Source organism: Apteryx mantelli, chromosome 3 (assembly GCF_036417845.1).
Source record: "Apteryx mantelli isolate bAptMan1 chromosome 3, bAptMan1.hap1, whole genome shotgun sequence".
Taxonomy (NCBI): domain Eukaryota; kingdom Metazoa; phylum Chordata; class Aves; order Apterygiformes; family Apterygidae; genus Apteryx; species Apteryx mantelli.
In genome coordinates this window covers 45,071,017-45,097,110 of record NC_089980.1, presented here as the reverse complement: position 1 = coordinate 45,097,110, position 26,094 = coordinate 45,071,017, and the positions used below count along the sequence as shown (strand labels likewise).

General features: G+C 54.5%; 2 protein-coding genes across 6 annotated transcripts in view; one reads left to right on the top strand and one right to left on the bottom strand.

Moving 5' to 3' along the window:
- TJAP1 (tight junction associated protein 1) overlaps window positions 1-14,224 on the top strand; it is a 42,617-nt gene extending 28,393 nt beyond the window's left edge. For 3 of the 4 annotated variants that reach the window (XM_067293237.1, XM_067293236.1, XM_013943924.2), the window contains 6 exons: window positions 1,927-1,955; window positions 3,030-3,191; window positions 5,689-5,755; window positions 7,499-7,606; window positions 8,345-8,428; window positions 10,117-14,224. In XM_067293237.1, the coding sequence (XP_067149338.1) occupies window positions 1,951-1,955; window positions 3,030-3,191; window positions 5,689-5,755; window positions 7,499-7,606; window positions 8,345-8,428; window positions 10,117-11,433 (1,743 nt within the window). In that variant the 5' untranslated portion in view covers window positions 1,927-1,950 and the 3' untranslated portion in view covers window positions 11,434-14,224. Of the gene's footprint in view, window positions 1-1,926; window positions 1,956-3,029; window positions 3,192-5,688; window positions 5,756-7,210; window positions 7,261-7,498; window positions 7,607-8,344; window positions 8,429-10,116 lie in introns of those variants that run through there. The other variant, XM_067293238.1, reaches the window with a different exon arrangement.
- A 2,695-nt stretch (window positions 14,225-16,919) lies between these two features.
- Window positions 16,920-22,869, bottom strand: LRRC73 (leucine rich repeat containing 73). 2 transcript variants are annotated; one of them, XM_067294718.1, is made up of 6 exons: window positions 22,522-22,868; window positions 22,110-22,270; window positions 20,979-21,101; window positions 19,604-19,704; window positions 18,739-18,922; window positions 16,920-17,442 (listed from the first exon to the last, which is right to left on the bottom strand). In XM_067294718.1, exons 1-6 carry the CDS (start codon window positions 22,791-22,793, stop codon window positions 17,372-17,374), a joined length of 912 nt encoding a protein of 303 aa, XP_067150819.1. In that variant the 5' UTR covers window positions 22,794-22,868; the 3' UTR covers window positions 16,920-17,371. The 2 variants fall into 2 exon arrangements, with proteins under 2 accessions (XP_067150819.1, XP_067150820.1); XM_067294719.1 differs by lacking the exon at window positions 20,979-21,101 and having other exon boundaries at window positions 22,522-22,869.
- Between the last annotated feature and the right edge of the window lie 3,225 nt (window positions 22,870-26,094).

Sequence of the window (26,094 nt, the reverse complement as noted above, 5' to 3'; positions counted from 1 at the left end):
GACACTCGTGTTGTTCTCATCTCCCGGTGGTTGCTGGAGTATGACATCTTGTTCTGGGGAAATGCAGTCAAAAAGCTTTCATTGTGTCTGTGAGGATCAAGGTCTCAGTGTGAGGCCTGCCAGATCACCTTGTTTGCTGTAGGAAACTCTTTCAAATGAGTTAGGGGTGGAGAGGGAGAAGTTGCAAGAGCAAACCTCTTCTGTCCCTCAGTGGGGTTTGAGATGGGGTAAGATAGCAGGTGATGTGCATGGAGGTACAAGTGCTGGTGTTGGTGAGCAGCCTGATTGGGTGGTTAATCGCCAGAAGCTGCTCTCTTGTGGTGTCACTCATGGCTGTGCTCCAGATTGGGCATATCCTTCCAGGAGGGACCAGCTTTCCCCTTGGCCCCAGGAGTTAGGAAAGCAGGAGTCGATGCTGCTCTCCCCACTGCAGACTTCCCAGCTGTTGGCAGGTTGGAGGCCCCCCGAGGCTGTGGGGAGCAGGCATGCGTGAGGCAGGCAGCTCTGTTGTCAGGAGCTGCTTGGATGCTCCTGGTACTTTGTGTATGCCCTATACTTGTGTATCCTGGGCTACGGAATCTCTATATTTGATGACTGTTTCAGGTCTTTGTAAGCCTTCTTTTTTTCTCCACCCTGCTTTGGGGCCATAGCCTCATTTAAGTAGGAATCATATATCCCCTTTGCTTGGTCACAAGCACATGCTGAGCCATCTTTTTTTTTGGGGGGGGGGGGAGGAAGGCGGGCAGTTGCTAGATAACTGTGCATGAATTAACCCATTGCATGTGGGGTTGGAATGTAGGAAGAGGATGGGTTGATGCTTTGCTTTTAGGAGTGGGAGAGTGTATGCAAGCACTAAGCACTATGCTTTTAAAATGTGAATTGATGAGGGGAGCAGCCCCATGATGTCTTAGGACCAAGACTGGGATGATTTCTCTTCTCTAGTACTGCTAGCAGCTTAGCCTCATCCAAAACTGTCTCTGTGGTGTGGCTTCTCAGCCCGGAGCTGGCTGTGACACTTAATGGATAGATCTGAAGGGTAGCAGCACTTTGGGCTTGTGCAGTGCTGCTGGTACTCCAAGCCTCCAAAATATCCTGTGGACAGCCTGGCCTTTGTCGTAATGGTTGCAGCCTTGGGCTATCAAAGAAACTATTGTGGTTGCTAATGTTAATAAAATCTCTCCTGCCATGCTGGCAGGCAGCAGCCATCTCATGGGTTAGCACAGAGAGCGCAGAGGGAGTGAGAATAACTGTTTGAGCCATGTATTCTTATTGCTGTGCTGTGTCTCCTTGTTCTGCAGGTCCCTGCTCCAGACCTCCCTGGGGATCTTGTTCAGAACATTAGTTTCATTCACAGGCTTTTCTGGCCTTTGATGTTTCTTGTGTTACCCCAGACTAGTTACAGTGGCTGGTCTCAAGTCCACAGAAAGAAAACACTTTCACTGCACAATCTGGCCGAAGTAAATGGCAGACAAGTTTTTCAGCTCCCAGATAATTCTCCCTAATGTTTTTGTGTGCCCTCTCCAGTGTTGACTGCTGTGGTGACATGTTAATTCTGTGTGTGCTGGCCTGTGAGATTCCTGCTACCTAGTAACTGTGGAGATGCAGGGAGCTGAAACACCAGCTAAGGTGACGACATTACAGGAGATGCTGAGATTGTATTGTGAGAGAGAAAAGTTGCCCAGCTTGTATGGTGGTTTCTGGTCTAGCTGTTTTACCCTGAACCAGAACATGGACTGTCTTGGTATCAGCCAGCTGAGCAGTGTGTACAGCTCCCAGTTTCCCTATGCTTGTCTAGCATAGCTTGTCAGAACAGGTGAGGGAGAGTCCTAGATAGAGCCCAGCAATCAAGACTTTGCCCTTTAGGATGGTATGTGAGACCCACTCTTCCTCTGTAAGAATCTCACAACTGTTTTCTTCCCTGTGCAGGATCCCTTGACGGATGCAGAAAGGATGAAGTAAGTGTCTTGCTTCCCCTTTATGCTTGTTGTGCTGCAACTATGTGGTACTGATTCCTCATGTCCTGCTTGTGCCACCTGTATATCAAAGCTGACTGGCCCTGTGGGTTCCCCTCAGAGCTTGAAGCCTCTTGGGGTCATGTGGGAAGAGCTTTAGTCTGTGCCTTGCCAACATCTGCCTTGCATGTCTGCCTTCCCTGGAGGGAGGACAAAGAGCTCCCCAGTGCGGGTGCAGGCAGAGGAGTTGGTGGGTGTGGAAAAAAATAGGAGATGAAACCTTAATAAAGGTGGAGACAGCAGTGCCTTTCTTAACCTTTTTTGTTGACGCTCTTCTGGTGCGAGGCACTAGGGGCAGCTGCTGTTGGTGTGGGGACAGACAGCTGCTAGCACTGTGCTCCAAGCCATGGTGATGAGTGAGCTTGCACTGCCAGAGAGAAGCTGTATTTCTGAGTTTCTCTGAGCGACTGAGCAGTAAGGAACGAAAAGCAGCAGGAAATGCTTCTGACCACCAGGCACGTCCTGGCTGGAGAGGAATGGAGCAGTTAATGTTGGAATGGGATTGCCTGACAGCTGTGATCACATCTCCCTTTGCACCCTGTCACCTCTGCTCCTGGGCTCAGGCTGAGTGGGGGTGCCCTTTCTACCATGTGTTAAAAGTGTGAGGGCTTTTGGACAGCTCAGGGGGAGCAGAAAGGGCTTTCAATCTTTTGCCTTCAACTCCTCTAACCTGGACTGGGATTAATTATTGAGTGGGTTTCATTCACCAGTGAGGGACACTGGAGCCGAGCAGCCCATCTGGCTAGTGGGTTTTATCCCAACACTGTAACATGAGAGGGAGCTGATAACACGGCTGGCTGGCATGTGCTTCTCTGCCCCTGCTCCTCAAGGGTTTGAGTCTCCACCTCCCAACAATGATGCACCTCTTGCTGCATGGGCTGGAGTCTCCTGCCAATTCAGTGCCTGACTTCCCTGGGATCCTGCGTGGGTCCTGGGCCCTAGAGCAGGGCAGGAGGGGAGTTCTGGCTTAGAGACCCCCTTATGCCCTCAGTGGTACCTTGTTCCTCTGTGCCCCAGGCTACTGCAGCATGAGAATGAGGAACTGCGCCGACGGCTGACCTATGTGACTAACAAAATGGAGGCGATGGAGAGGGAGCTGGAGTCGGGTCAGGACTACCTGGAGATGGAGCTGGGCCAGAACCGTGAGGAGCTGGAGAAATTCAAGGACAAATTCCGTAGGTATGGAAAAGAAAATGAGAGAGGGATAGAACTAGAGATACCTCCCATCAAGGACTTGCTCAGCTGGCTTGAGTAGGCTGTGCCCTGTTGTGTTGATCTGAGACATGCTGCATCCTCAGAGAGGTGCTCCCCCAGGCTGTAAGGGCTCTACAGCCATTGCTTGGTGCAGCTTCCTCCAGGTTATGGTGTAGGAACACTGTGCGACTTGGGGGGTTGGCTGCAGCAGGGGATTCTTTATCTTTTGGATGTAAGGCAGTATCTGGCTTGTACAGTTAACTGACATGCAAAGAGCTGCTGATGGTGGCAAATAATTGCATCATGACTTTACCTAGAAAACAGTGCTGCAGCTAGAAATCATTGTCCATTATTGATCACATACTTATACACGGCATATCTCAGAGGAGTTCTCCAGAGTAATTTACACCCTTCACTGCAAGAGCCTGAAAGGTCACTAGGCCAGCCTTGCCTCTCCTCTGCTAACTTGGGGTCTGAAGACCATAATGTGGTAGAAGTGAGGCATAATCACAGAATCACAGAATCGCTGAGGTTGGAAGGCACCTCTGGAGATCATCTAGTCCAACCCCCCTGCTCAAGCAGGATCACCTAGAGCACATTGCACAGGATTGCATCCAGGCGTGTTTTGAATATCTCCAGAGAAGGAGACTCCACCACCTCTCTGGGCAACCTGTTCCAGTGCTCTGTCACCCTCACAGTGAAAAAGTTTTTCCTCATGTTCAGATGGAACTGTCTGTGTTTCGGTTTGTGCCCGTTGCCTCGCGTCCTGTTGCTGGGCACCACTGAAAAGAGTCTGGTCCCATCCTCTCGACACCCTCCCTTCAGATACTTGTACACATTGATAAGATCTCCTCTCAGCCTTCTCTTCTCCAAGCTAAACAGGCCAAGCTCTCTCAGCCTTTCCTCATAAGAGAGATGCTCCAGTCCCCTAATCATCTTTGTAGCCCTTCGCTGGACTTGCTCCAGTAGTGCCACATCCCTCTTGTACTGGGGAGCCCAGAACTGGACGCAGTACTCCAGATGTGGCCTCAGCAGGACTGAGTAGAGGGGGAGGATCACCTCCCTCGACCTGCTGGCAACACTCTTCCTGATGCACCCCAGGATACCATTGGCCTTCTTGGCCACAAGGGCACATTGCTGCCTCATGCTTAACTTGGTGTCCACCAGCACTCCCAGGTCCTTCTCCACAGAGCTGCTTTCCAGCAGGTCAACCCCCAACCTGTACTGGTGCATGGGGTTATTCCTTCCCAGGTGCAGGACCCTGCACTTGCCTTTGTTGAACTTCATGAGGTTCCTCTCTGCCCACCTCTCCAGCCTGTCCAAGTCTCTCTGAATGGCAGCACAGCCTTCTGGCATATCAGCCACTCCTCCCAGTTTGGTATCGTCAGCAAACTTGCTGAGGGTGCGCTCTGTCCCTTCATCCAGGTCATTGATGAAGAAGTTGAACAAGACTGGACCCAGGACTGACCCCTGGGGGACACCGCTAGCTACAGGCCTCCAACTAGACTCTGTGCCACTGATCACAACTCTCTGAGCTCTGCCATTCAGCCAGTTCTCAATCCACCTCACTGTCCACTCATCTAACCCACACTTCCTGAGCTTGTCTATGAGGATGCTATGGGAGACAGTGTCGAAAGCCTTGCTGAAGTCTAGGTAGACAACATCCACTGCTCTCCCCTTATCTACCCAGCCAGTCATTCCATCATAGAAGGCTATCAGATTAGTTGGGCATGATTTCCCCTTGGTGAAGCCATGCTGACTACTCCTGATCACCTTCTTTTCCTCCACATGCTTGGAGATGGCTTCCAGGATGAGCTGCTCCATCACCTTTCCAGGGATGGAGGTGAGGCTGACTGGCCTGTAGTTCCCCGGGTCCTCCTTCTTGCCCTTTTTGAAGACTGGGGTGACATTGGCTTTCTTCCAGTCCTCAGGCACCTCTCCTGTTCTCCAGGACCTTTCAAAGATGATGGAGAGTGGCTTAGCAATAATGTCCGCCAGCTACCTCAGCACTCGTGGGTGCATCCCATCAGGGCCCATGGATTTGTGGGTGTCAAGTTTGCTTAAATGATCTCTAACCCACTCCTCCTCCACCAAGGGAAAGTCTTCCTTCCTCCAGACTTTCTCTCTTGCCTCCAGGATCTGGGGTTCCTGAGGGCTGGCCTGAGCAGTAAAGACTGAAGCAAAGAAGGCATTCAGTAACTCTGCCTTCTCTGCATCCTTCGTCACCAGGGCACCCACCCCATTCAGCGAAGGGCCCACATTTTCCCTAGTCTTCCTCTTGCTGCTTGATGTATTTGAAGAAGCCCTTCTTGCTGTCCTTGACATCTCTAGCCAGATTTAATTCCAATGTGCCTGGTTGTCTCAGTACTGCAAGTACCAGTCTTTATGGAGTTGTGGAGTTGGTGGTTTGCTTGGCACCTGTGAAGGGGACTTCAATAGCTGCCTGAGAGCCATTCCCATGTGAGCACTCCTGTTTGTGTAGGTTGCAGAACAGCTACACTGCTTCCCAGAGAACCAATCAAGACCTGGAGGAGAAGCTGCATGCCCTGGTAAGTGCCCTGTTAAGCCTTTTCAAAGAGGAGGTGGATGAGGCCTGTATGTTAGGAGCATATGGGGGAAGGGACCCTGGCTTTCCTGGGTGATATGGCAGTGGGCAACAGTGAGATTCTGGCCATGGCCACCTACTTCCTCCCCTCAGGAAAAAAAAATCCCAGCCTTGTCTCATGAACTGGTTTCTTGGTTTGCTTCTTCCCCACTTAGTCATGCACATAAGCTTGGTTCCCCATTACATAATCGCATGGTACTCCCTCATGTTGCTTCAGTCCCTCTTAAAATGCCAGGGATGTGTCAGCCTGTCTTGGGGTGGTTGTCCTGGGAGGACAGCAGGGTAGTCAGAGCAAAGCCAAAGTGTGTGTGTCTGTTGTGTGCATTCATAACACTCATGGCTGTTTCTTTTCCCTCCCCCTCCCTCCCCCTCCCTCCCCCTCCTGCCGCTGGCACACGCTGGGCACACTCACCTCTCAGGCCTCTCTCAGACAAAGCTGGGTTTTTGCAGTTGCGTCTTTTCATTTGTGTGTTTTTTCTTTTTCCTCTTTTCGTGTTTCAGCCTGTTAGTTTCATTGTCACATGCACCATCCCAGATGGAGGGGCCCCAGCCCTTGTCCAGCCAAGGGCTCACCTGATATCCAGCAGCTGCCTGCAGATGCAGCAGGTCCTAGCTTGCAGTGCTCCATCTTAAGAGCATTTGACTCTAAGCCAGCTGGAGCATGGCATGCTGGGAAGCGGTGCCCATATGCTGTGGCACTGCACAAGATGTGGAAGGCTGTGGGCCTCATTTGCTCACTTTCCTTCCCCTTCTGGGCTGTGAGCAGGCAAGTTGAACAGCTGAGATGCTGATTGCCGCCATGTAGCCCGTGATGCTTGTCTGGTTCTAGCACTCGAGCTTCTTGGGTTAATATTCATTGTGCTGGTGCCTAAAGGGGCCATGCATATTTGGGAAACATCCTCCTCCCCTTACCCCTTGCGTATGGCTATGCTGTGCTACCACCATGCACAGCTGGACCCTGGTGGTCACAGCCTCAGAGCAGGCTGGGCATTGTGGGAGGAACTGATTGAGAGGGGGATGGCTTAGTTGCTCTGAGCTGTTGCCCCTCTCTGCTCTTACATCCGTGTATCTATCTGCCCTGTACCCAAGGTTTAAAGAGGAGAGATCCCCTACTGTGGGGAGGGCATTAACTGAGCTCTGGATGAAGCCCCACAGGTTCTCTTTCTTACCAGAGCAAGTTTTGAGCTCTTCCAAGATGGTGCCCTCTACCTGCCAAGCATGCCTCTTGTCTACTCAGCATTGACTACTGGATCTTTACGGGCAGTACTATCTTTTTTTTTTTTTTTTTTTTGCTCCAGAGCAGAGGGGCGGGTATCACAAGCTCAGACGTCTTTGCTGCTGGTGACAGTGTGGGATCAACCACTCCAAACCCACTGTGCTTCTCTAGAGAAGCATCAGAGCTAGCTCTGCACTGGGCAGAGAAGAAACATGGTCGTGCTGCAAGAAGAGGTACTGCATTAGAGGTTGAAACCCACCTGTTGCCTCTGGGACTAGCAGAGTGACTGACTCCACTTGCCTTGGGAGTCCCTCCCTGGGTAAAGAGCCAGGCTGTTTCCATTGCCTGTTTGTCCAGAAGTTTTTGTATCCCAGCTGAACATGTCATTGTGCTATACTTGGGGTGAGGTGGGCTGTGAAGCCAGGCTCTTCTGTGCTGGTGAGACTTGTATCTGGTGTTCTTACATCCCAGATTAAAAAGGCAGAGATGGACCGCAAGACGCTGGACTGGGAGATTGTAGAGCTCACTAATAAGCTGCTTGATGCCAAAACCACTATCAATAAGCTGGAGGAACTCAATGTAAGTGTCAGTCTGCAAATGGTGGTGGAAGTGCCTGAGGTGTGGGGTTTTCCTCTCATTTCAAGTCATTAGTGAGAGTGTAAAGAAGCATATGAATGACTTTGGTGTGTATGAAGGTGGGAGCTGCACGCAGCAGTAGGCACAAGCAAACGGAAAAGGACCTTAGGGGGTGAGCAAGGAAGAGCTGATCTTCAAGTTTGATGTGTTTGCTCTTTTGGTCTTTAAGCGTTAGGTTTGACCTGAATTCAGGCTGCACCAATTGAGATGCCAGAGTTGGGAAGAGGCTGATGCCTTTTCCACAGCATTAGTGTAGCAGTTCTTGGATCTGGTGCTTGTTGGCTGCTCTCAACTCCCTCCAGCCTGGCTGCAAGGTGCTGGAAATCAAGCAGGGATTACAGGGATGACTGAGAGCTCTGGGATGGGATAGCAAATCTGATGGGACTGCTGGAGGTTGTTAAACTCCTCAGAGAGGGGTTTGATACACTGACAAAGTATATGCCTGGAGCAGGGGGTTGGAATTGAAAAGGACTCCCTGGCTGAACTGTAAGGAAATACACTGGAGTTTGAAGTGCCTCGGGGTCGGGTATGGAGAGGAGTGAGTGGTGGATACTGTCATGAGTGATTCATCAGATGTCCCCTTCTGCTCCTGTTCAAGCAGCATCTGGTCAGGTGATGCCTTTTAGTTGAAGAGACCAGGCCAGTCTGACAGTGTTGCATCCTTTGTGCCCTGTCTTGCAGGAGCGGTATCGGCAGGACTGTAACCTTGCGGTACAGCTGCTCAAGTGTAACAAGTCCCACTTCAGGAACCACAAGTTTGCTGATGTGAGTAGCAGTCCTGCTGAGGTGGGGGAGAAGGGCTCACAGCCTCCGCCCACTCTTTGCTTTGCTCCAGTTTTGTCTGCAGGGCAGTTGGCCTCTCCTCCCTCAGCCCTAGACAGAGGTGTGAGGGGGCTCCTACTCCTGCTGAAAAGGCAGCACAGAGCCTCTGCCAGCTCCTCTTTCACACCAGCTCCATTTCACAACTCAGCCAGGGGCTGTTATAAAAAGCACAATAACCTTGAATTTGATAGCCTGCTGGGTGCCTGATAGGAGCTGTCAGAAGGACAGACTTCTCTCTTCCCCCACTCTGTTCTCTTTCCCTTCTCACCTGGCCACATGGAATGGCCATGCTGCCTGCTTAAGAGTGGAGTGGCAGTAGGCTGGCCCTGTATGACTTGTTGGTCTGAGGAAAAATTAGGGGAGCAGCATTCAGGGTGGGCTTTGGGCTTCTGAATGGAAGACGTTGGTACCAAGTCATACTTTCCCCATGGGATCTGTCCAGCCTTGTCCAAGCCTCAGCATGAGCAAAGACAGGAGTTAGGCCTTTCACATTAGTAGCATCGCTTCTTGGGTTGGGGATAGCATTCAGGACTTTGCACCAGCTCTCTCTTTGCCTGTACCCCTAGTCTCCAGCCCCTCAAGTCTTCCTCTCAGCCAACCTTTGTACTTGTCTTTTGTAACTTAGCAGGTGACCAATACATCACCCTCCCCCTCCCCCAATGTGTCTCAAATTAGCACTCTTGAGGTCAGTGTATCAGTTACTGCTGGGGTAACCTTGACCTCTCCCAGCTGTCTCCCCTCCCTGGAGCTTTAAATTCTGTCCCCCAGAGCACCATGTCCCACGTGGCTGCCACTGGAGGGGGACTGGAGCTGAGCCACTGTGCAGGAGCCATCTGCCTTGCAGCCAGCTGTTCTCATGCAGTGTGCCCTGCATCTCCAGCTTTGGATGCAGTTTCCTCCTGTCTGTGACCAGCTGGGCCTTGCCGCACCACTGAGTGGTTTGTGGCGCTCTGCTTTCCACTTCGCACCCTGTGCAAGTGTGGTGACTAGGGTGAGGGCAGCTTTGTGGTATGATGGGGATAACAGGATAAAGAGCAGTGCTTTCCCCTTGTTGAGACCCCCGTCCTGAGGCTGCGATAAGACTTCCATGTTTGCCCATCTGAAATGGAGAGGGTGAGAAAGTGAGATGAGATGGGGTAGTTGATGGGAACGAGGGAAGGCATCGATTCTGTCCTCAGGCAGGCTGCCAAGGTGGCAAGGCTGTAATTACTGCGTTCGGGGAGCACTGCAGATCTCAGCACTGGGGGCTGTTCAGTCACTTCAGTGCAACTGCCAGTTGATTTTTCCACAGATCAGTAGACTCCTCCCTAGCACGTGCTGGCTAGGCCTTGTCTCTTCTCACAGTGTGGGGGCCTGAGGCCTGTGTGCCACCTTGTCCTGTTCTCTTTCCAAAACGGGTCCTGGGAAGGCTGGCCTAGACCCCAACTGTAGTGTTACAGCTAGAGTCTCGTTAGCTCCTACAGGGCAGGTTTGTTTTGGAGAAAGATGCCTCCCTCAGGACAAGGTAGGCAAATGCGCTAGCATCAAGATAAGGAGCATAGAGCACACATGAAGGTTGGAAAAGGCAGACTATTTGCAACCTAATGTTTTGCCTGGCAGTCCTCTTCTAATGCCCTTTTCCTTCTCCGTAGCTTCCCTATGAGCTGCAGGACATGGTCAATAAGCATTTGCACAGCACTCAGGAGTCTGCAGGCCCTGGTCAAGAGGCAGCCCACACCTTGGCCCCGTCTGATGTTGTGCCCACCTCAGTCATTGCCAGAGTCTTGGAGAAACCAGAATCTCTCGTTCTGAATTCAGCCAAGTCTAGCAGTGGCAGCTGTCCCATGGCTGAGGATGTCTTTGTGCATGTCGACATGAGTGGAGCCGCTCCTGATGCCTGCAACAGTGCAGGGCAGATGGGGAAAGAGGGAGGAGATATGGGGAAGCAGCAGAACGGTGGCTGCAAGCCACAGAGCAGTGTGGAGAGTGTGCCAGAGGAGGTGCCTGCCTTTGAGAAGCTAAGTCCATACCCTACACCCTCCCCTCCTCATCCTATGTACCCTGGACGCAAAGTGATTGAATTCTCTGAGGACAAAGTAAGGATCCCAAAGAACAGCCCCCTGCCCAACTGTACGTATGCTACACGCCAGGCCATCTCTCTCAGCCTGGTGCAGAGCGAAGATGAGAGCTGTGACAGGCACCGGACGCTCCCCAACAGCCCTGCTTCCGAAGGGCACCGTTCGGCTTCCAGCTGTTCCTGTCAGCAGTCCCCCAAAGCAGCCAGGGCTCACGGCTCTTCCCATAGCAGCCCGTTCAGCAGCCCGCCCCAAATCCCCAGCGCCTTCGCCAGCTCTGCCAGCTCTGAGGAGGACCTGCTGGCCAACTGGCAGCGCATGTTCGTGGACAAGGCACCCCCCACCTCAGAGCGGGTACTGATGAACCGCACGGCCTTCAGTTGTGACACGGCCCCTGAACTCCAGAAGAGGTTCAGCCGCTCCATGCAGGAGTTGGGTAGGGCAGCCTCGGCTTACTCGGATGGTGAGGAGTCTGCGCAGAGCTGCAGCTGGGCCGTGAGCCGGGACTCGAGCGTGGACACGGACAGCACCGAGTCCAGGGCCCGCAGGAGCCATTTCTCCTCAGATTATGGTACTGATTTCTCCCAGGATGAAGCCCAGAAGTTGCTGCAGGGAAATGGTGGAGGCACTGCTGAGCCTGGAAGCCCCCCACCAGAAAAGCACAAGGACTATGTTGACCTTGGCCTGCCTGAGAGCCCAGCTGAGGAGAGAGAAATGTTGCTCCAGGGAAGCAAGGAGAGCAACCAAGGATGTGCCCAAGAGGAGAGCGGAGAAGGCAGGGTCAAGCCTCCATCCAGCCGGCCACACCGCAGCCCCAAGAGGATGGGGGTCCATCACTTGCATCGCAAGGACAGTCTGACGCAAGCCCAGGAGCAGGGGAACCTTCTCAGCTGAGGCAGGGGAAGAAGCAGCCACATGCTGCAGAGCTGTGGGATGCCTCCATCTGCCCACCTTCTCAGGGAGCAACCTCCCTCAACACCCTCCAACCCAGGGGGACTCAGGGCTCTGCTCTGAAATTTTTATTTATTCTTTTTTATACATGGAAGAGCTGGGGTCCTCCTTCCCCATCTCATCAGACCCACAGTACTAGCACACGCAGTGTGCAGAAGCGCACCCACTGCCCTGGCACACTCACAGCTCTGTTCACAGCCTCACACTGGTGCCTGTACCTGTCCTCACTCTTGGTACCCCCTCGCCCTGGTGCCTGTGCCTCCTTATGCTCTGATCTCTCCTTTCTCCCTTCCCACTCGGGTACCTGAGGCCCTGGACTCTTTTATGCTGGTGCCCACAGCTGCTCTGTTCTCTTTTAACTTGTGCCAACAGGGCAGAGTGCCTGTGCGGTGGTGTCTGATTCCCTGGGAGCCCCCAGGGGCTGTGAGGGAGGCATGAGGACTCTCCCCGTGGATGGCTTGGGCCCCAGGGATGTGCTGGGTTTGCTGGTGTCTTATTTTCCTGCTGGGTTTTGTTTTCCCCAGCTGCCCTCTGGGCAGGCAATGCTGAAGGGTGGTTCTCCTCCAGAATCTGCCTCTGCAGGTCCCTGTGCCTGGCTCCTGTGCTGGACTCAGCACCCGACCCCCACAGGAGCAATGCACGGATCCCTGTGCTGTGGTGCTGGGCACCGGTGCTATCTCTGCTGAGGTGGTTTGGGGAGGCCAGCCTGTGCCCTTCCTTGGGTAGAAATGTCACCTGTTGGGTGCCGGGGTTTGTGTTTGCGTGTCTCCTCCCTCAAACCTCTTCCCCCACTCTCTGTGCTGTTGTTTTGTTTGAATGGTGCTGATTCTTTGCTCTTGGGTGGGCTTCTTCTTTCCAAGTCTTTGGTTTTGGGGTGTATTTTTTGTTTTGTTTTGTTTTCCCCACCCTGCATGAACAGGCACAGTGGTTGGCAGCCCGTCTGTTGCCTGCGTTAAGGGTGTGTTGAGGAGGATCTGCTCTCAGAGCTGCACTCCCTCTGATCCTGGCTTGCAGCCTGCAGCAAATCCCTCCAGACTCAAGAACAAGATTTCGCCCCAGGTGAGCAAGGAGTGAAGGACACTGCTGGGTTTTTCTGGGCAGGGCTGGCAGGGGAACGAGGGCAATGTGCTGAGGAGCTGCTCCCTGCAGACACACTACCTCATGGCTTGGTAGCAGCCCTTTGCCTGGGTCTCTTTACGTGTCCCCTTCTCTGGGGGGATTCCAGGCTGGCTCTGGCACCTCTCCAGGGCCTCCCTATCTGGGTAGGGCCTCTGCGTGTTTTTCCTAGTGTAGTGTGATATTGCTTGACTTCTCTTCAGTCTTGTGTGCTCAATGTCTTAATGGGGGGGTGGGAAGGGGAAAGGTCTGTAGATGTAGGTGTTTTTTGGGGGGCTTGCAAAGCCTGGTGTCCTGTTTGAAATTTCCTCTTGTGCCCTTGTCCATCTTGTGTTTCTTAATTCCCCCAGGGGTGTGAGGCAGAGCATCAGCCTCATTCCCTGGGCTGTGTTCCCCTTGCACCCCGCCAGCCTGCTGTCTGTCTTTTGCGTTGGGTTTGTGTTGTCTTCCTGCCGTACTCGGTGAGTACTCTTTGCTCTCTGGCTGTGCTGGAGGAGAGCAGCCCTCTGATCAGGAGGGAGCTCTTGTTCAGATGCCAACAGCAAAAGGTAGAGCTGCTAGCTGTCCAGGGGCCTGGCTCCTCTCCCAGTAAACCCCATCTCTCCCAAGGGTCTGCTGCTTGCAGCTGGGGGCAGCTGTGGCCTCAGCTTGAGACTGGAGGTTCCAGGGCCTGTGAAAGGAGCTGCAGGCCTCTCTGGTGGCTGTGTAGGTTGCTTTAGGTACCTTGGTTATAGCTGCTGCCTGCACACTCACCTTGTTTCCCACCTCTAACAGTTGTGGAGCTGGATGCATCCTCTGGAGTAGAGGTGGGACTTGGTATTTCACTACAGTATTTCACTTGATACCTGCGCTAATGAGAGCGGAAGCCTCCTCTTAGCTTGCAGGGCACTAATCTCCCCTGTCCTGGAGGGGGGGTCCTTGTGTCTGCTCTCACCATCCACTCTCCTGCTGTGTTTCTTCTGTTCTTCTGCAGCATTACAGGGGGCTTTAACCTGCGGCAGCTGCCAGCTCCTGGCTGCTGGGTGTCACCTTGGGTCGGGTGCTCACTGAGCAGCACCCCTTGCTCTGAGAGTGCTCCTGGCGTATCCTGGGGACAGCACAGCCACTTGGGCTGGCTGACGTGGGTTAGTTAGCTTGTCATCTCCATTGCAGCATGGGAAGCATTGCCCCTTGGGGCTTGGTCCCTGCTCCCCCAGCTCCTGGCATGCTGGCCAGGGGGACAAAACCCATTCTGTTGCTGAAGCAGCTGGTGCTGATGGCAGAGGTAGCCTCCACTTTGCTGCTGTTCACAGTAGACTAAAAACAAAACGATGAGGGGATGAAGGGGCAGAAAGGAGTGCCTGTAGCCTTCCCAGGCACCTTTGCTCTGCAGTGTTAGGCTGCCAGCAAGGCTTTGAGGGGAAGCCAGCAGCCTCGAGAGGAGCAGCAGCCCTCCCAGCAGGCATGGTGCCTGCCCTCTGCACTCTGACACATCTCTGGCAGTATTGGCTCTGGGCCTTGAGCAGGCCCCACTTTCAGTGTCCCAGCTCCAGACTGTTAATCTGTAACTAATGTGTTTTTTCTGAAATTTTCAAACTGATGTATATTTTAAGACCAGAAATAAACTATTTTAAAAGTAGGTGGTGATGGCTGTAGTGCTTTCTCAACTGGGTAGGAGTCTGGACCAGACAAATCCTGAGCGTGTGAGGAGGCAGAGCCTTTTGTGGTGCTCTCTCCCAAGTCTGCTGAACTGTGTGTGCCACCGACCAGCTTTCCCAGGGAAAGCGAGCCTGAGACTTTTCCAGGCAGTTACAAATTTACTGGTTAGTGTCTGTCCCACTTTGGCATTAGTCTGTTGAAGGTGATTGTGCAAATCAAGTCTGGTCTGGGAGGAAGGAGGCACAATCCTGGGTAAGGAGTCATGTGGGGATGAGCAGTGTTTTACTTCTGTAATCATATCCAAGCACACACTCCGATAGCACCTTCTGGCTCTGAATGCATCCGGACAGCTCACAGATCAGGCTAAGCCTGCAAATCAAAATCCCTCACTTCTAGCAGTACTTCTATCACTTTTGACTTAGAAAAAAAAAATTAGCTCTTTTTCTATGTTTCACAAAGTTGCCTGATGAAATAACGTGGGCAATTTTCACATTATTTAAAGACTGTGCTGTAAGAGACAGTCTTATGCTGTCAAAACCTCTTTGCAGTGAGCCCTGTTATGCTATAAACAGGCTCAGCGTTATGCCAGAAAATTCTGCCTGCCCTATTTCAAGTGTTTTACTGGCTGTCCATCTGTCTGACTTGTGTCTTGGCAAAGACCTCCACATGCTGATTTCCTGCCTCCAGAGTAGGATGAAGTGTGGCTAATTCTTTTAATATTTGCTACTTTTCTTGAAGCCCTAGATCTTGAAGTTATGTGAGTATCAGTACTTATTTCCAAAAGCGAGTTATGTGGGCACAGGAGGAAGGTTACACAACCCTTTCTCTTGAGTTTCTAAAAATTTTATAGCTCAGGTGCCAGTCCTTTAGGTTTTCTCTTTTTGGGGGGCCGGGAGGAAATGGGGTTGATAGGAAGCCCTCCTAACCTGAGTGAGAGAGAGTTCCTATAGGATGCTGATACAGAAACTGGAAAGACTTTTTGTTACCTGTTGAACTGCACTGCAGAGGTAGGAGGGCTGTGATGAGTTTTCCTCCTTCTCCCCAGGTGGTGCTGCCTGTGCAGGTGCCTGCAGCACTCTGCTCTCTTTTTCCCAAGCCCCATCCTTATGGAAGTGGGGGGATGCCCATGGCACCTTCTGGTGTAGGTGTCTGGAAAGAGGCAGGGAAGTGTTTCCTGTTCCTTTGTCCCCATAATTAATGATTTTATTCTGTGCCTCCTCCAGTGGCAGCTGCTGCCACAGTTTAATCCTCCAGCCTAATTCCAGTCTTGAAACACAATCTTCTCCCTTGTCTGGCTCCAGCAAGGTGCAAGGGGCACTTGGCTGAGCCTCTGAAACCTGCTGCTGGCTGAAGCCTGCATGCCAGGGTGCACAGCTGGTGCCAGGCACCCCACAGATGGGCTCCAGCCTATCCCTCCATCCTGTGGCAGAAGGGAGGCCTCATTCCTGGGCCAAGCAGGGGTGACAGAGAAGCTGCCAGCATCGCCCCTGAAGGAAGCCCCTACTCCCTGCACGGAGCAGACACGAGGGCAGCTGGCCAGGCCTTGTTTGCCCAAAGGCGAGCTGGAAGAGTCCTGTTATCCTTTACCCTGGTGGAGGAATTTAGGCCTCTTCCAGCTGGGAAGAGCCTATGCTGGGCTCTCTCTGAGCACAGGTAGTGCTTGAATCCAGGTTCTCTTCACTTGTGCTTTAGGAGAAGAGCTCTGCACTGTTAATGAGGGCAAGAGCGTCTGGCTTCCTCATTTTGCTCATTAAGGATGAAGTGCCTTCCTATGCTGTCTGACAAGGCTTGCTTCACGTGAGGGAATCCAGCTGCCCAGCATATGCTCCTGCAGGAGCTCATATCTGCCAAGCTGAAGGTATTTTGCCATATTTAGTAGAGATGGGCATGCCTGAGTGGCGCTCCCCCCCCCCCCCCCCCCAAACACACAGCCCTTTTAGGGACTTGGAGAGCAATGCGGTGCTCTGCAGTGGGCCCATGCTCAGCACAGGGCAGCTGGGCCTCAGGGAACGGACACGTCCTGGCTGCAGCTTCGGCAGTGGGAGAGTGACTGCAGGGCCCATGGGCCTGCGTGGGGACCCTGGAGCAAGCCCCACTGCTGTGGCAGGCATCTCTCTGCAGCAGGGCACTGCTGGCACCCGGCGTGACAGCGGCTGCCTTCCCCATCCTCCATCGCGGCCACGCAGGGGGTGCTGTGGGGCCCAGGGGGACAGCGCGTTTGCACACCGCTGGTGTGCACGCTGCCCCTACGCGTTAGGGCATCTGCCTCACAGGAGCCAAAAACGCAGCTCAGTAATATCTCAGCGCGGGAGGAGGGAGAAACCTCCACGCTGAGCAGCCTCGCAGAGCGGAGGCAGGGGGCTGTGGGGTGGCACAGCAAGGGGGGGGTGAGGGCGAGGGCCCCGGGGGATCCCGGCCCGGCACTGCCCCCTGGCGACGGGGTCTGGCCCCACACGGCACCTTCCGTGGTCCCCCTAACTCCCCCCCCCAGCTGCGCAAGAGTTCATGCATGTTTCCCCCCCACACACACACACTCCTAACCCCCCCAAGGCCAGCTCATTCAGCTGCTGGCAGCACAGCTGTCCCCTGTCCCTGCACTGCCCCTTGCTGCTGCTGCCCTGTGTGTGTGTGTGTGTGGGGGGGGGGTGGTTAGCAAGGCTCCTGCAACTGCAAGCTGTGCCACATCTGTGACCTTTATAAAACTCTCCTCACGACAGCAGCGCAAGCCCCAGGAAGAACATCTGTTATACACATCTGAATAAATACAGCCTGCAGGCCAGGAGGGCACAGCCAAGCGCGGGGAAGAGGCAGGGCAGCGTGATCTACACATGCAGCGACCGGACAATCACAAGCGGCTGACAGGGCATGTGACAACACAGAGATGTGTGTGGAGAGTCACTTGGACCGGGCTACCAAGCTCCGGTGCACGGAGCCAAGGGAGGCATCACTGGGATGTGAGATGCGCAAGAAGACTGTCGGGGCAGGCCCACCCGCAGCATGGGAGCCCAGGGGCTTGCGGATGTGGGCACACGTGCGTGAGGGCACATGTGCTCCCTCGGCGTGGGTGGCACGAGCACAGGCCACCCGCGTGGTGCTCTTCAGGGCAGAAGCAGGCAGCGTAGCCCAGCTACATTTCTGTTTCTGCTAAGAGGCTGTCACCAAGGCCCGATGTCATCAAGACCATCTGGGAGCTGGAATCTGTGGTGGGAAAGGGAGAAAACTGTGAGCTGCAGGAGAGGGTGCAAACAAACCAAACCCACATAGGGTGGTGATGTAGCTTTCCCAGGAGTAGGGCACACAGGTGGCAAATGGCTCCCCCCCCCCCTCTCCAGAGGCCTGGAAATCCTCACTTTCAATGCTGCATGAATGGAGGGTTTGTGTAGCCCACCCTTGCCTGGTGTCAGGAAGGTGAGGGCAGCTTTCCGGCTCTGTGACTGCACAGAGCGCTGGCCAGAAATGCTGCAGCTCTCCCTCCAACTGAATCAGCTGCAAGGAGGATGGGCATGCATAGCAAATAAGGCACTCAGCAGGGTACCAGTTTCCCATCCAGAAGACTTTAAACAGCAGTGAATTTGTTTTTTTCCCCTGGATATGAGGAGGGAGGTCTTTAATGCCCACATGCTTCAGATCCAGACACCTACACACTCAAAATTGCCATGTGCGATATCTGTTTTGGGGATCAGTTTGGGGAACTGGATCCAAAACTTTGCCAGAGCTGCCAGTGCAGCATTTTCAGGGCTCTGATAAATAAGGATCCAGATGTTTTGATGCCCTGGGAGCGGTTGTGCTTTTCTGTTAGTCTGATATTATAATTGGGAGCGAAGAAGGGCAATTAAGGATGGTAGGTTAAAAAAAAAAAACAAAAACCCAAACCAGCAGGATCACCATGTAGCCTTGGCAATATACAATACTGCATATACAAAAAATACAGAACAGCCTATTGGTATCTCCATACTGCACCTTTGTTTCTGTTACAAGCCACTGCATAGGCAGGCTGTGGCACCTGGCTAACCCCTCGCAAGTTTAGGCCACAGAGAGAAGAATAGCTGATCCTATGCAGATTGCAGGGGTATTCTGGAAACAGTGAGGAACGACATGAGTTTTGGCTAGGATGTCTTGGCAAAGGCCCGGGAGATCTTTAATGCTCCTACCCTTGATTTTAAGACTTTGTACAAAGATGTTCATTCCTGCAGCATCAGCGAAAACACTTCTGAGGCACTGTTTCCACTCTTTGCTGCAGCCGCATTGTCCTTGGAGACAATTTCCAAGGACCCCTTGGAAATCCCTTTCCAAGCACCGCTCAGCCCAACAGTATTTAACGTGAAGGTCATGCCTGGAGGCGGTCTGGACTGCAGCTCACAGGGGGAAGGGACAGACTCCATTTTCCAGCCCCACCATGAGACCAGTACCACTAGGAAACACGCCAGGCACCCAGGTTACTGCCCATCAGCCCCTGCCCCCAGCCCCACAGCGCTGGGGCCCCAGAGCTCTCACTGTTCTGGCAGATCCAGGGGTTCTTCTCCCTGGCTGTGACTTCACGAGCCTCGGTCTCCTCCTCTTCCTCGCCCTCTGAGAGCAGGTCAGAGATCTGCTGCTGCAGCTCAGGACTAATGTTGTTCTCTGCCAGGATGAGCGTCCGCAGGGCTGTGGGGTAATTCTCTACCATGTCCAGCAAGGTCTGGGCAGAAAGGGAGAAAAGCAGGCTGATGAGCAGCACAAATAGCAGCTAGGCTGAACAGGAAGGGTTTCAAAGCTCTGTTCTCCTGCCAGCTCCAGCCCTCCTCTTTTCTCCTCTGCCTTCCCTTGGTTTTGACTGCCCTTTGTGAGGCTTTTTGAGAGCCTGAGGACTTCCCATCTTTCTCTGGGAAGAGCTGAGCCAGCATTTCCTGGCTGTATCTAAGGAGAGGCCCTGCTGCTCCCATGCCCTCCTGAAGCATGTCCTACATCCCCTGTGTCAGGTGAGTCCCCTCTTACCACTGGGAGCTGGGGCTCTGAAGGGACAGCCTGTGCTGCTAAGCCTTGGCCTCTATCTGTCCTCAAAGCTTTAGGTCTGATCCTCAATCATAAATCCAACCCCTTACTTCTTCCAAGAAAACCAAACTACAAATTTCTCCCTGCTGATCTGAGGCGAGGCTGTAAGAGCCCTAGGTCAGGAGCTGTGGCCTACTAGCTCCTCCAGTTGCTGAATGTGATGGGCCAGGGGAAAGCAACAGCTCCTCTGGATGCTGAGAGGGAGGAGGATAGATTTGGACACTGGGAGGGGAAAGGAGGCAGGTACAGGTCCAAGGGCCTCTACAGGTGGCCAAGACCTATGCCCAAAGGCTTTAGTGATGCAGTATGAGTACCAGGCTCTCCTTACCTGGGCTGACTGGTTGGTAAGTCCCGTTCCCTCTAAGTCCAGAACTTCAAGGGTTCGACTGGAGGCCACAGCGACAGCGAGCATCCCTGCTACCTGGTCTCCTGTGGGAAAAGCAAACTGGGGCTGTCAGCATTGCCTGCCTTCACTCATATAATATCACATGCCCTCAGGGGGCTGGGGCTGTGATGGAAACACTCTCTAGGAGTTTCTGCCATACAACCTTCAAGTCCCAGATACCTTGGGGAAAAAAAGCTGTTGACTTAGAAAAAAGACAAGGCAAGGGGGCACCATTTCAGGTTATGGAAACAATCACTGATAACAAGGGGGAACGTGAAGGACCACAGGGAAATTGTTTTTATTCTCCAAGGAACTCTGTTCACTCTCAGCTCCTTCCTATTCAAGGACACGAGGGCCCTTAACATCCCCCATACGGGATCTTAGATGCAGAATAAGGAGCTGAATAGCCTAAGAGAAAGAAAAAGTCAGAGCCTGGCAGAGGACAGTGCTCCAGCTGATGGACTGTCACCCCAGAGAGGGGAGAGACTTTTGCAGTGGATGCAGCAGAACTGGCTGCACAGGAGACCCATGCCGGCGAAGAGAAGAGACTCCAGTGCGTTCCCCCGGGGCTCCCTGGGGAATGCTAGGATACGGTATGACTGCGACACACCATCTCAGGAGGAAAACGAGGCTGCTGCCAGGTAACACCCCGGGGCCACTGCATGGGAGGAGGCACCTGGTCAGACAGACAGGGCCTGGAAAGAGGCTCTGTTTCCAGGCCAAGGTGAGGAGGGGAGCACTGGGCCAGTGCCTGGGGGGCAGGGTGCAGAGACATGGCCTGGTCTCCTCCTCACCACCCTGCAGCAGAGCTGGAGAAGGAGAGTTGGTTTCTATGGCAACCAGTGCCAGGCTCTCCTCCTCCTCCTCCTCACTCTTCCCTGGAGAAGATGAAGGGGGGAGCGCGGGGACGTATTTCATGTGCCAAGCCAATATCGGGCTCCAGAAATGGGGAGAAGTGGAGGGTCAAACATGACGACAGAGGCAGAGGAGTAGGCAAGGCAGGCAGGAGGCAGCCTCCTTTCTGCAGCCATGCAATGCTCTGTGAAAGGCGGCTGCACACCTCCCAGCAGGGCACGTGGCCATGCCACACACACACAGCTCATCAAGGCTGGCCTTCCTTACAGCTGAGAGGGCCTGAGGGAAGGAACTTGCTGCCAGGGACCGGAAGGGACCTATGGAAGAAACTGCCCCATCCCGCTAGTGGAGATCTGCTGCTCTTCTAGAGCTCATCCTTGGCCTCCCGCCCAAGCACACTGCACAAGCCCTATGAAGGCAGGAGTGCAGCCCCCCTGCTCCTCTTCCCCGATCCACCGCTTACCCAGGGGATTGTAGTCCAGGTTCAGCACTCGGAGTTGGGAGCTGTGAGCCACTGCAATGGCCAGGCGCCCCCAGCCCTTGCTTGTGACACCCGGGTTGGCGCTCAGCGTTAGCTCTTTAAGGCCTGGAGAAGAGAGAAGCCAAACCACAGCCTAAGGGTCACCAAAGCTGTCAGAGGGGAACTATTTCAGCTAACCAGAACAGCTTTGAGTCGTGTCTCCTTTACTCCGACTGGTTTAAGGGTTTTGTTTGCATTGACAGCCATCATCACTTATTTCACTGAGCGCTGCCTTCATTTACCCTGTGGCTGTAAGGGTTTCTCTGCTCTCCCAACTTGAGTCCTGCTTACCCTAAATAGCACATACAGTGGAAACAAGTAAGGAACGTGTGAGGTGACTGACTAGGAGCAGGAGGTGGCAAGAGGTGATAGCTTAGAGAGAGGGTAGGAGGGACAGGTTCTGAAGCCTGTACCTATGAGGGGTGACCAGATGAGATAACAGCATCGGTGTCACTGCATGCATGCCGAGGAAAAGGTGTTGGGAGGTGGAAGCACTTTGAATGTCAGAGGACAGCCTTACCTCTGTCAGTGTCAGCTCTTGTTTTAATCAGCCCAGTGGCCTCAGACCACTAAAGATCATACTCTGCAAAGATCTAGGCCTTGGCACCCAGGCTATGACCACCCAGTTGCACACTCAGAGTACACCCATGGTCAGGAGCAGTTCCCAGACACTGACAATGAAGCCAAATGCTGAGGTGGGGGCACACAGTACCTTTACCTACAGTCATTATCAATGCACAAATGCAAAATAACACATTAGAAGTCTAAGCCATCTCCTCCTCCAAATTCAAACGCTCCCATCATGAACCAGAACCGACCAATTGGTCCCTGAGCTTCAAACTGTGCCAGCAGGACAGACCACAGGCAGAAAGCCCATGCATTTCCGAGGGAACGGCTCCTATATTGCTGGGCTTTTCTGCTTTATTTAAGGGGGGAAAATAAAATTCCTCAGGCCAAACAGAAACTATAGAGCCTGCCCCCCTCTGGCAGAGGATTTGCTGCTGGGTGCAGAGGGGTCTGCTCCATCCAAACCCTCCAGTGGTTCCCGTACAGCCCCCAGCCCCTGGTGCTTACCAGACTTGGCCCCGTCGGGTGGCAGGAGGCCACAGATGAGGTTGATGCCTTCATCACCCAGCATGCAGTCTCCCAAATCCAGAGCCACCAGCGAGGGATGGATAGAGAGCGCGGGGTTGAGGAGGGCCAAGCCAGCATCCGTCAGCGGACTCCCGTGAAGGCTGCACGGTGAAAGGGAGGGTTACGCCAGAGCCTTCCTCCCGCCGGCCAGGGGCGCGGGGGCCCAGCGAGGCGGCGGTGGCTCCCGCGCAGCACCGGGCCGCCCGGGCCGGGGCCCCCGGCGGCCGGTGCGGGGCAGCTCCCTCCCTCCCTCCCGGCCCGGCCCGGCCCGGCCCGGCCCGGCGCGGGCTGCGGCGAGCGCCTGCCTCGCCGAGGCCGTTTCCCCCCGGGGGGCGGCCCCACAGCGACTCACAACAGCGACTGCACGGAGCGGTTGGTCTTCAGGGCCTCGGCGAGCTGCTTGACGCGGCTGATGTTGGAGACGATGCCCAGGTTGAGGTTGAGCTGAGCCAGGGAGTGGGACTCGGCCACGCCGCGGCAGACGTGCCCGAAGTCGCGCTCGGAGAGGCGGCAGCCGCGCAGCGACAGCAGCCGCACCGAGTTCTCCCGCAGCCCCGCGCAGATGTCGCGCACCTCCGCGCTCGACAGCGTCTCCCCGGAGATCTGGATGGACCCCGGCAGCATCTTCCGCCCCGGCTGCGCGCGGCGGCGGCGGCGGCGGGCTCGGCCGCGGCGCCCCTGCGCGCCGCCTCAGCGCCCGCCGCGCATCGCGGGGCAGCCGCGCTGTGCACTGCGGGTGGGGGCCGGGGCCGGGGCCGGGGCCGGGGCCGGGGCCGGAGCCGGAGCCGGGGCCGGGGCCGGGGCCGGGGCCGGGGCTGGGGCGGGCGCCGCCGCCGCCAGGCAGAGGCGGCCCGGCCCCCGCGGCCCCGGGGGCGTCACCGCGCAGCCTTACCGGGCGCCGCCTGGCCGCCCGCGATCAGCTGGCGGCCGTCCCGCCGCGGGCTGCGGCGCCCGGGGGAGCCATGGGCGCCGCCCGGAGCCCGCGCGGGGGAGCGCGGCGCGGCGGCGGGTCTGACCTCCGCGGAGGAGCGGCGCCTGGCGCGGCGCGGCGCCGCACGGCCCGCAGCTCCAGCACCGCCCCGCCCGCACCTGCGGGGCCGGGGCCGCCTCCCGTCGCCGCGGCTCCTCCCGCCGGGCGGGGCGGGCAGAGCCTCGGCGCCATCTTGGGTCCCGGCGCCGCTCGAGGCCCCCGGGGCCACATCTTGGCGCTCGGGGCAGCGCGGCCTCCCCCGGCCTAAGGCGCCAGCCGAGGCCGCGGGGAGAGCCATCCCTGAGAGAGGCCCCCCGGCAGAGCTCCTCGCTGCCGGCCCTGAGCGAAACCTGGGCAAAGGGGGCTGACACCACCAGGGCTGTGGTGCCCTCTGGGTGTGTCTCGCTCTGAGAAGCAGCAGCCCCTAGACCGGCTTTGGCGACGTTTTCACTTATAACCCACAAAAAAAATACAGCTTTCGGGGTCATTTTACTCCTCCCTGGCCACCCGGCCATGGGCAGCTGAGACGGTGCTGCGTGCGGGATGAGGCAGGCCCTGGGGCATCTCCTGCTGTGTCCCCTGGCAAGCATAGCAACGAAGAGCGGCACCATGTTTGTTGCTGTTACCAACGTGACTGCTGGCAAAGGGGCAGGCGAGGTGCAGAATAGGGCCGAGGAGCACAACCAGAAGTGGTGGCTGGCTGCTCTTTGGGAGCCAGTGCGGTGCAGCCACAACTCAATAGCAGGGTTATAATGAGCAGCTGACTGTGGCAACAGCTTTTGGTGAGGGCAGCTTGGAGGCTGAGCACCTCCTTTGCTACCCCCTCTGAGAGAAGCTGGTGCCAGTCAGAAGTCTAAGGTGGAGCTGGGAGAGCTACAGAAGGGTGGCCAGTCCAGGAGTCGCGACCTGGGGCAGATCTGGAGACAATAACTGCAATGTTATTGTTAAGGGTGCAATGTTCTCTTCCACAGCTGGCTGGATCTTACAGCAGACTTCAGTGCAGCATGGAGGTACATGAGCCAGCATGGGGCTGAAATAGTAGAGTTGCACTTACAAGGAGCTCCTGGTAGGTTAATCTACCCTCCTAGGAATCAGGGTCAGCTGGAGGTGTTTTCCTCTTAAGAGAAGTGGGGCAGCACGTGGAAGGATTCTGGACCACGGCTGGGCATACAAGAGAAGCAAAGGAAATAATAGGGTCATTTATTATCCCTCTGCTGGTTTTTGCTTCCTCAGCAGGGAACAACACTGATTAGGAAACAGCCTGACAGAACAAGGAAGCTGGGGAGATGGGCATTTCTTTAGGCAGTAGGGGCATGCCTGATGCTCATGGTAAGGGAGAGGACTTGGTCACATCCCTTGCTCAGTGCAAGGAGGCAGCTGGTAAAAGGTGGAAGGATTGGAGAAGTGGTGCAGGCTTGCTTACTTCTGCAGCACAAGGCCTCTAACCCTCTACCTGTTTAGAAATGTGAGGGGCACAGCTGACCCCCTTTTCCTTCACAGAAACAGATTAGAGGGGTTTGCCCCCCTTTCCCCCCATTAGGTAGTCCTGTACTTGGAGAGAAATGGGAAGCAGGACCCCTGTGGTTTCAGCTCCAGTGAGCTGAAAAAGGAAGCCAGCGATGTGGAAATTAGGTTAAACCACATAAGTAGGCAGCTTTCTGCACATAACTAAACTGCTAAGGAGCAAGCTTGGCTGCTGTGTATGGCAACACTCTAGTAAATTCCAATCCAGTGGGTAACTAAGGGACAAATCCAGGCTCCTCTGCTTTGTTTGCAGGCCAGGGCAGGAGAGAAGAGATGGAAAGTGAGGTGGAAATAGGATCTGGAGGGGGGACATTAATTCTTCTCCTTGGGAATGGAGGGAACAGGTCATCTGAGCCAAGGGCTGCACATTATGTCCTGATATGAGACCAAGGGGGAGCAGCAGATAGGAATCTGGACTCAGATGTCAACTTTAACACTTTGGCTGCAGTGTCTAATTTACAATATAGGTGTGACCGTGCTCTCTTAGTAATCCATTGCTGTTCTCTAGAGATATCTACAGATCCCCCTTTCTCTGTCTTGCACAGGGGTGCATGTGGACTTGATATTGCACCTGCAAGGTAAACCATGAGTAGACCCCAGGCCTAGCAACACATCTGCATCAGGATATGAACAGCTTCTGCCTGCATCCAGCTGTGCAGAACTGGTACAGGTGATGGTTTTCAAGGAGGGAGCTACCAAACTCGGAGGTCACATCAACTGGTCCAAGAGAGGGATGAGATCCTTTGTATTGCAAGGCTGCAAGTGGAAGCGGCTGAATGTCAGAGTGCCGGACAGGGGGATGACCAAGTAAATACCAGCCACTGATCAGCACAGGTTGAATACAAAATTGCACTCAGTCTCACCTCACAATTACTTCCAGGCACTAATTAACCCATGCTTTGTTAAACACACTATTTTTAGAAAGGTGTTTGGAGGAGCCCCTGGGACGTGTCCCACTTCAGTTGACAGCAGCAGCCCTGAAGTATTACTTAGAGCATCAGGCTGCTTCTAAAGTCCTAGTGCTGGCATCTCCCCTGCCTGCTGCCTAAAGCAAGAATGCTTTAAGGAGGCAAATCCCCTACCTTGCTTTGTGCTCACATACATTGGGAAAAATGCACAGGAGCTAATGGTTCAAGGCCTTGGCTCACTAAACCTAATCAGGGGCTATGCAGAGGAGGATTCAGCACAAGTATTTTGTCAAGAGCTAGGCACTACTGCCTCGTCATGTGCAGTTACCCAGCAGGTATGAGGAAGGTAGTTTATCATTTACTGTCTGGGACGCAAGGAAGGAGAGATGACTCTACACCGATGCCATAAATAGCTAACACATAAATGGAGAAAAAAGGTGGACAACCATCAGCTAGAGTGAGACTAGGCACAGAGAGAAAAGCAAGTGGGAGCAGCCTACTTGCAACCTGAAACACAACTGAG